Consider the following 10,374-nt stretch of genomic DNA (forward strand, 5'->3'; position numbering starts at 1 on the left):
ATGAGATGGGAGGGGATTGGGTCAAGGGGACAGGTGGTGGGGTGGCTGAAGAGAAGTCTGGTGACAGTGTCAGTAAATGGGGCAAAAGAGTTCAATGTTTGAGGTGAGGTGTGTACCGAGGTCTGAGATGCTGAACATTTTTGGAAAAGTCAGCGAAGGCCTCAGCAGTCAAAGAGGAAGTGGGTGAGGGGGGAGTAGGGGGCGCAAAGTTAAATGTCTTGAAAAGCTGCCGAGTGTTAGGTGCATTGCTCACCTTGGTAGTATAGAAAGATGTTTTAGCTGTGGTAACAGTAGCAGAAAAAGAGGAGAGTATTGACAAGTTGTCACTTAAGGCAGCAGGATTCTTGGTCTTGGACGATTTCCTTTCAGCAGCCCTGACTGTACTCCATTGTTCACGGAGAATGTCAGACAGCCAAGGGCAGTAGGGGGTGGCGCGAGCTGGTCTGGAGGACAGAGGTTATCTAGACAAAATGTAAGAGTAGAGCATAAGGTGTCGGTGGCAGTGTCAGCATCTAGAGATGCAAAGTTTGAGGGAAGAGTCAATGTCACTTTAGCAGAGTGGGTGCTAGGGGAGAGAGAGAAAAGTTTTGGCTAACATAAACTGTTGGTGGTGTAGGTGTAGTGCGTTTAGGAAGGAGCCTGTTTAATGTGATAAAGAAGTGGTCAGAAATGTGAAGAGGTGTGACTTTAATGTTAGCTGTGGTGCAATGAGTGTAGATGAGATCAAACACAACATATCTCTGTAATTGGTGCTTGTATATACTTCTGTCAGAGGTTGCGCTAGACTTTTTTATTGTCTGCCATTTTGATTGACAGGCTCGTAAAAAATATGTCATAATCTATTATGACCCGTAACTATGGTGCAAGGTGGTGTTACGTGCTAATAAGCATCACGCTGAACTGTTTGAGGCTTGAACACGGATTAAAGGATCTTGGTTTTTTTCAACATTAACAGGCCTACATCAGAAAGAAACTTTTATCTGATGCAACTTGCATATTTTATCAAACCTAAGACCCTATACTGCTACTGTAAAAAAAGTTAAAGATAAGCAATAAAGATTACATATCTAAGTCCTATTTTGTGTAAGTTACTGACAGCGTATTTTACTCTTAGCTATAAGGATTATATGAAGGCTTATGTTGGTTATCGTAACTGTACAATGAGGGGTGATATAGGGAAAGAGAAACTGTGGATGTCTAACATGTTTAAGATGTATATTATTGATGCTTGCATCACTCTTTGTGACCGTTCAGGGGTAGAGATTTAAACAAACTAAGTATTAGACTCCAGGGTGTAACTCAAATCATTTTTGGATGTGTATGCTTGTTAATAAATTATACCTAAAACCTGCAGTTTGTTGAGTGGAAGAAACATATCTAGGGACCAGATTCTCAAAAATACTTGTAAAGAGGCTTTTATCAATGCAGAAAACTGAGGATCTGCATCCTTTCAAAGTTCTTTCGTCATTCTGTTACAGCCACTTTTGCCTTGCTGTTGTATGTATTTTATGATTTTCGGTCAGGATGTTTTGAAACCTTATTTACTGTGAAAAGAAATAAGATGTAACTTGTCTAAGAAATCAGTTGCACAAAATGAGTGTGTTGACATTTGCGGTTACAAAGGATTCTGTGCTGTTGGGCATGAGGATCAGCTGGTACAAAGATGTCATTATATGAATATGAGTCATATCATGCTCAGTTGTGAGAGGCATACTATGTGATGTTTTTTCCCACCTTTGACCTTACTCCCTACAGCCACAAATCCCTTTTGTGTGTGGGTGTTACTTTAACAACAGGCAATTTTATATGTTTCTGGGTTTGACGATTTATCGTTTATTGTGTAATATTTATCATATATTTTACACTTGTTCAAATCTCAGGCGTTCAATACTACAATATAATGTTATAGAAAATTACATTTTAAGTGATATATAACATAAATCGGTTGAATATTTATTGTGTCAAACAAATAATATCAATTTATATGAATTACAGATGTTACACTCATATTCAGACATTCAACAGATTTTGACAATAATAGTTGTTAAGTTTAGTTAGTTTAATTCTTTAAGAAGAGACAAAATGGTCAGGTAAGGGCAAAGATCAAATAAAAAATGAGATGTGATGAAATTAATTTAATTTTAATTGCAATGAAACAAATATTTCATTATGGACAAATAAGCTGTTGTTTTGCCAAATTTAGTCTAAAATGTAATATTTAATTTTACGAGTATTCAAATTATAGCTATAAAAAATTACAACAAAACAAGGTATTACATCTTCAAAAGCATCAATTTCTAAACTTACTGACAGTTTAACACAAATTGTAAAATATTTTATAAAAAAGCCTTCAAAATTCTCATTACCGTAACGATTTAAAACTGTCGATCCCATAGTGTGGTTGTTTAAAAATGCAAAGCCATGCTGCCTAAGCAACTTTTTTTATTATTAATTATTTTATTATCAGAATATTTTACGCGGTTTAAATTACAACGTATAATGCTTTAAGACAAATCGTGACGTTATGATAATAAACATTTTGACAGAAAAAGCTAAATATTCATGAATAATTCATTCCTATAATATAATTAGGCGGTGTGTAAGGTAGAGAATACAAGTATGTTTAAATTGTTTTTGTGTTAACATATTATATGTTTTATTATTAAAATATTTACTGCCATGATGTTTCCGTGGTTTTTGAGAGTGACTAAGCCTTAGCTATATGAGATGTGATAAAAGACATCACAAAATTCTCTTGTTGTATTGTTGATGGAAAAATAAAAAAACAAGTAAGGTATGTTTTATGAGAGTTTATTGTCTAAGTTCACAGCGTGAGGAAACACCATATAATGTATGGGGTAGAATGAAGCAGTTGATACAGGTTGCTAGGAGATAGAACAGGTTCGCTTCTGACATCATTACCATGGTTGGGAGGGGAGACACCTTGAGAATTCATGAATCCCATCTGATGACGAAGGAGAGAATGAATGACTGGATCCCACAGATGTGAGCGCATTCCACAGTGCTTGTCTCACTCCCACAGACTGAACAGATCATGAAACATGTCATGAAATCAGGTGGAGAAATGAGTGAGAATGAGTTTTTACCCACCCATCTCATCTCTCAATTTCACGAGATCTGCCTGAAACCTCTTACTCAGGTGCCTGCGGTATCTGTTTACGTAATATTGCTTCAGCCCGGGTGGGCTGGCCCCACAAATTCCCAGTATGTAGGAGAGGAAAAATTTATTTTTCAGGCTCTCCTCGACTGCATATGAAGACCATAATTCGTTTTTATAGTTCTTGTATGTTATATAATGTGATTTTTAGGGGAAATTAATCAATACTTAATATTGGGTATTGACCAAGGTGAAAGAAAAGTGCATTGAAATAAACTTCTATTTCTATTTTCACACACTATTTATTTAAAACTTAAACGCAACAAGCTCTAAGTGTACTCAACTGTGCTAGGCACCATTAATAGAATTACTTAAGTTTGTACTTAAAGCGATAATTCACTCAAAAATGAAACTTCTGTCATTATTTACGTAGCCTATTGTCTTTTGACTTTCTTTTGCAGAACAGAAAACAAGATATTTCAAAGAAAGTTTGTAAACGAACAGCACTGTACTCCATTCACGTCTATTGTATGAACATCAAAACCATGCAAGTGAATGAGGGTCATTTAACAACATTCTTTTACTTTAAGTAATATCAGTACTTTAGTATCACATTCCCTATATTGTGTTTTAATAGTTTTTTTATTCTCAGACTAAAAAACCCATTCAGAATGATCTTTTCTTTCTTAAACCATTCGAATATGTTATTTAACTAAAAAGATAAAAAAAAACTAGAAAAGAAGTAACTATATTGATCAGGATTTATCTTCAGTGTTTAGCCTTTGTTATAGCCTATGATGCATTGCTAGATCTAAGTCCTTTCTAAGAACTCCATTACGTTTAATGATAGGAGACCGGATTGGTAGGAGTGTGATCTGTGCCACCAGTTATGAAGGCCAACGGGTGCTTAGCAAGCCCTGTCATTTCTGTAAGACTGAGTCATAGTGAAGTCCACTTAAAAGTCTGCTTTTCTGTGAGCCACTTATTTTAAAGTTTGCAAGGCTTTGACAACATAACAACTGAATTGTTCTGATAGCAATCGAGATGCACCTCAATGTGCATTTACTTCGGAAGATCGCATGAGCACCAAAACCAAAATGCTCATTAGTTGTACACAGGGCCATTGCTTAAATTCATGCGGCTTGGGTGGGCACACTCTCTCCCCAACCTAATGACTGTGCTATACCATAGGGGACCATAATGGGACCCTCTCATTACGAGGCCAGGGACAACGATCCTAGTTGGACAATGGACCAGTCTGTAGTATAGAGTTTGGTTCCCATGGTGTCATTTCAGTGGGCTAAAAAATGAATAGTTGTATACGACCAAATAAATGTAGAGACTTTTATAAAGTGCATGTATTCGTATTTTCTGTTAATCCCAACTACTTTTATTTTTTGTAATATGTGTTGGTGCCAAACCAAGTGGATAGTGGATAACCGGAAGAGGATTTGATTTAGAAACAGTTAGGGGTGAAATGAGGTTGTGGATATACAGTACAGGCTGTTCAGTTAAAACAGGTTTGCGATTGACATCGTTACAATTGTAAACCAGTTTTCAAAAGAGACTTTCTGAAATACAAAGGACCGGTTGGTATGACGAACTCTCACGCCTAAAAGCGCATTTCAGTCACTCCTCTGCTGAACAAATCACAAAAAACGTATCACTCGCCCAAAACTCAATTCACACAATTCAGACACAAACTTTAGTGCCTTTGGTATCTTGTCATCTAATATTGCCTCAGCACAGCCCATGTAGCAAATGAAAGAATGTGAAGGAGGGAAGAGTCATGTGAGAAATATTTTTTAGTTCATGAGGAGTACATGAATGAGTGTGTATGCCTTAATGTGTGAGGAAATACACAACATTATACTATACATAAAACATTCAGATGACCAACGTGATGTTTTACTAACCCTAACACTTTACATTCCCAACTTTCACCTTAATGGAGCCTTATCTTAACTTGGTTTATTAAAACGTGAATCAGTTTTCTTAGTCACTAATGCCACATCTACAGTGCATCTGGAAAGTATTCACATCGCTTCACATTTTCCACATTTTGTCACGTTACAGCCTTACTCCAAAATGGATTCAATGTATTATTTTCCTCAAAATCCTACAAACAATACCTCATAATGACAATGTGAAAGAAGTTTGTTTGAAATCTTTGCAAATGTATTAAAAATAAAAACGAAAAAAGGACATGTACATAAGTATTCACAGCCTTTGCCATGACACTCAAAATTGAGCTCAGGTGCATCCTGTTTCCACTGATCTTACTGATTTTCCTTGAGATATTTCGACAACTTGATTGGAGTCCACCTGTGGTAATTTCAGTTGATAGGACATGATTTGGAAAGGCACACACCTGTCTATATAAGGTCCCAAAGTTAACAATGCATGTCAGAGCACAAACCAAGCCATGAAGTCCAAGGAATTGTCTGTAGAGGACAGGATTGTAGAGGCACAGATCTGGGGAAGGGTACAGAAAAATGTCTGCAGCATTGAAGGTCCCAATGAGCACAGTGGCCTCCATCTTCCATAAATGGAAGAAGTTTGGAACCATCAGGACTCTCTCTATAGCTGCCCGCCCGGCCAAACTGAGCGATCGGGGGGAGAAGGGCCTTAGACAGGGAGGTGACCAAGAACCTGATGGTAACTCTGACTGAGCTCCAGCATGTCTCTGCGGAGAGAGGAGAACCTTCCAGAAGAACAAGCATCTCTGCAGCACTCCACCAATCGGGCCAGACGGAAGCCACTCCTCAGTAAAAGGCACATGACAGCCCGCCTGAAGGACTCTCAGATCATGAGAAACTAAATTCTCTGGTCTGATGAAACAAAGATTGATTTCTTTGGCCTGAATGGCAAGTGTCATGTCTGAAGGAAACCCGGCACCGCTCATCACCTGGCCAATACCATCATCATGCTGTGGGGATGATTTTCAGTGGCAGGAACTGGGAGACTAGTCGGGATCGAGGGAAAGATAAATGCAGCCATGTACAGAGACATCCTCGATGAAAACCTGCTCCAGAGCACTTTGGACCCCAGACTGGGGTGACGGTTCATCTTCCAATAGGACAATGACCCTAAGCACACAGCCAAGATAACAAAGGAGTGGCTACTTTGTGAATGTCCTTGAGTGGCCCAGACTGGAACCCGATTGAACATCCCTGGAGAGATCAGAAAATGGCTGTGCAACGACGCTCTCCATCCAACCTGATGGAGCTGGAGATATCTTGCAAAGACGAATGGGAGAAACTGTCCAAAAATAGGTGTGACAAGCTTGTAGCATCATACCCAAAAAGACTTGAGGCTGTTATTGGTGTCAAAGGTGCTTCAACAAAGTATTGAGCAAAGGCTGTGAATACTTATGTAAATGTGCTTTTTTCGTATTTTATTTTTAATAAATTTGCAAAGATTTCAAACAAACTTCTTTCACATTGTCATTATGGGGTAGTGAATCAATTTTGGAGTAAGGCTGTAATATGACAAAATTTGGAAAAAGTAAAGCGCTGTGAATACTTTCCGGATGCACTGTACAAAAATACAAAAATGTATTTGTTGTTTCAACTTAAGTTAATTCAACGTTAAAATATTAGTTATGACATAAATTTGATGCAAAATTGTTAACTAATATTTTTAAGTTCAATTAAATAAGTTTAAAGTGAAAATTACAAATAATTTTTTAAATGTGCTCATTTGTCAGATGGTGATATCAAAACTGTCATTTGGTTTCAGTTCATGTGTTATTTGGGAATTTTAATCACGTCTTTGGTGGAAAAAATATGAAGATAAATAACAGACAGCTTCATTTTGTATTGTCTTTGTGGCTCATTGCAAAAAATAACCAAAGTGTTACCAGTGTGAAAGGATTTGCAAATTTAAGGAGATTTTAAATCAATGTTATGTTTGGAATAAATATATATTTCCACATGAAAATACTGTTTATATGTCAGTTATTATAAACTATATGACAGAAATTGTTTTGGTGTTCCCCTGCAAAGATATTACATTGACACATGAGACCGCATTACGTGAGAACAACAAGAATTCTAGTTGACATCTGATGTGTGGAAAATAAAATTGTTATTGTCAGGTGCAATGTTCAAAACTATTATACTGTATGACATCTCTCCGGATGTCTGGTTGTGCTGTTGACTTCTATGAATGTTGAGATTATTTACCTGTAGGTCCATGACAACATGGGAAACATTCTGCAAGGAAATTGTATCGCAGGTGGCTAGGTGCGGTTTCAGCTAGATAAAAGACTTCAGGTGTGTCTGCATATAATACATTAAATTCCGAGACCAGCTAAGGCATGTTAAGGCCTTGGGCGAGAGCTTATGTTTGTTATTGCAACAATGTTGTCCAATGTATTTATGACAGAATGACCTTGTTTTTCTCAAGCAATTCACACAACATCTGTTTAAAAATGAGGAATTACTTTTCATTTTAATGAAGAGTTCAAAATAAATACATAATTGTATAAACATATATACAAACATCTACATTTTCGTATTTTATAATAAATGTACACATTATCACCAATACGATCTTTGGGGAAATTATAAAACAGCGTGTAATAGGGAAAGCCCTTTGGTTCCCTTAAAAGCTTTGCATTCTTGGGAAAGAAATGTCTGACGTGCAAATAAAAAAAATATTAAGTGCATTAGCATATATACAGTACAGCATATAAGAGCAAAACATTCATATTTCTTATTCAGGATAGAATAGCAGCATAAGCAAAACAGAAGGCAATATGGGATACATCATTTGCTCACATAGTTGCATCTGTAAGTACAGTCCATACTAATAAAGTTCAAGTAGACATTTAGATCGCACTTTTGCACCCCATTAACACAGTCCAGTGACGTTGGTCATACTCCCCCAGGACCTGTGTAACATACGCTGTGTGTAAGGTGGGCCTTTGCACGGCTGGTATCTCGCAATGTGCAGGTCATGGCTTCTGGTCACAGGCCACACCACGAGACGCTGAGGACTCGGCAGAACAAAGCTCCGTCTGCTTGGCGTAAAGACGCGGCTAAATTCAGATGTGACGTTTTCCACGGATATCTGGTAGTTTTTACCTTTGTTATTGTCCAACCGCTGCTCACCGGTCTTGTCGGATTGGAAGACCACTAAGAACTCCACTTGCTTTGCCGGGTCCATCTCGGATGGCAGGGGGATATTAAAAGCAAACAAGTCCGATTCCAAAGCCCCCCTCTGTTCCTTCACGTACGTGCAGGCGATGTTTTGTCGGGATCGCCACGAATCGAAAGTTATGTGAATGAAGACAGTCTTATCGAACATTACTTTACAGACGCGCACCGACCCGCTCAGAGTCTTCTCGGTCACGGTGCAGCTCTCCAACTGCACGAGGTTTTCCATCAGACTCGCGCGGTCCGGGCACGGCTGTGGAAAGCCAAGCTTTACGCGGATCTTCCCGGTCTGCGTGGAAGGCCTTTCCGCAACTTTCACTTTTTCTTCAGGGTGCGGCGCTTCTTCGGCTTCCTTCTCTGGGGGGTTTGTGTTGAAGATGCGCACGGATGTGAGAGAGAGCCCTTTATCGTCCGCGAACACCACGCGCTTTTTTCTTCGCGGCGATACTCTGCCCGGAGGAGAGAACGAGGAGATCAAACTGGCAGAACTAAACGAAGAGAGAGAAGATGTTGGAGACGGGGTCGAAGGTCTGGAGGAGTGGAGCTCCTGGGAGGGCATGTTGAGTGCAGAGGGGCTGAAAGTGGATATGCCGAGCAGGCGAGACACCCGTGGGTTTGTCTGCGCATGCATGGCTAGATCCACTGGCATAACAAACTTCGGCGAAGAATACCCGCTATATCCGTATATTCTGCGAAGAAGAAGAAAATAAAAGACTAAATTATGCAACTGACAAATACGTGTAATACTGTAAGAATAGCTTAAAACACGCAGTATCTGTGACTAGCCAAAACCAATGTTTATAATGACATAAATAGTCAATTGTTTTGAACAGTTAAACTTACTTTGTGCTGCTCATATTTGTTTTTTCAGGTGAAAAGTCAGTCTTTTGTGAGCTGTAAACGAAAAAGAAACAAGTTTAAGTAACAAGTAAAAGCACAAATCCTGTATTTCACATTTATACTGCAGTTAATTCAACACGAGTTAGGTAAGCACATCGTTTACATATAACACATTGTTCGTTTTGTTTGAAAACCTGCAGAATACGCGTTTGAACTCACCTCGATCAACAGATGAACTTAAATGGATTATCCACCAACTTCAATGTAGAAATGCACTCGATGTGTGATTTTTTTTATTCCCAAAAAAACTATGCAGAGTAAACATCACCTATAATCCATTTAATCTTTCTTTCTGAAACCTTCGTTCAAACTAAATGTCTGTCTCTGGGTTGCTGCCCGTGAGTTTTAAAGCGCGTTCACGGGGAGGGGCTTAGTCTTTTAGTCATATGTTCGTCGCTCAAAGCACAACATGTACTAGATGAATGACGTGCTATTCGTGTAATTGAAATGGCTGTTTAAGTCAAAACCGCATGTTCTTTTTGTACATTTTTGTGATTTTTGCTTGACGTTGTATAGGCTACACAAGCTCTCCAGTACCGTGTTTATCATATGCACCATACAGAGTCAGAATAAAAATAGCATTTTTATTCAATGGGTAACAGGGACATAAAAACGATTTTCAAAAGAAATCAATATATTAATTTTATTATTGATTGATGTAATGCAAGGCCATATATGTACATAGTATGTAAAAAGAATTCCTTCACCATAATTGGGACTACTTTTGGCACTTGGCATTCCTCATGACAATAGGCCTGGATTTTCACACACAATGTATTATTTTAAAAGCATTACATAAATAGTTTGGACTATAGTGTCAACCAATCAATTATTCTAAATAGGTTATATTACACACGCACACAAATAAATCCCTATAACGCAGATCTCCACCCTGGAAAAGTGAACGCACCATGATGATTCTCGATAATTGCTCAGAATTGTTGTATTGTTTCTCTGCGGTTTGTGGAAACTGGTTAGGTTTTTTGGTTATATAATAATTAAGTTTCATGTTCCGATCCAATGCAGATATCACTCTTAAAACCTTTAGCAAAAAGAAGTCAGTGGACAGCTTTTCTAAGTAATTTCTTGCATGCGCATGGGGTTTGATGGCATTGTTGCCAGTTTAATTCATGCATGAAAGGGTTAAGTGACATCCTAGGCAGCAAATCTTGCTTTAAATTCTTATGTTAGCTA

General features: G+C 38.2%; 1 protein-coding gene across 1 annotated transcript; it reads right to left on the reverse strand.

The window, feature by feature from the left end:
- Positions 1–7,549: 7,549 nt before the first annotated feature.
- ppp1r3c2a (protein phosphatase 1 regulatory subunit 3C2, duplicate a) lies at positions 7,550–9,505 on the reverse strand. The gene is made up of 3 exons (XM_079448144.1): positions 9,340–9,505; positions 9,124–9,174; positions 7,550–8,969 (listed from the first exon to the last, which is right to left on the reverse strand). Exons 2-3 carry the CDS (start codon positions 9,135–9,137, stop codon positions 7,976–7,978), a joined length of 1,008 nt encoding a protein of 335 aa, XP_079304270.1. The 5' UTR covers positions 9,138–9,174; positions 9,340–9,505; the 3' UTR covers positions 7,550–7,975.
- Between the last annotated feature and the right edge of the window lie 869 nt (positions 9,506–10,374).

Source organism: Barbatula barbatula (assembly GCF_947034865.1).
Source record: "Barbatula barbatula genome assembly, chromosome: 24".
Taxonomy (NCBI): Eukaryota; Metazoa; Chordata; class Actinopteri; order Cypriniformes; family Nemacheilidae; genus Barbatula; species Barbatula barbatula.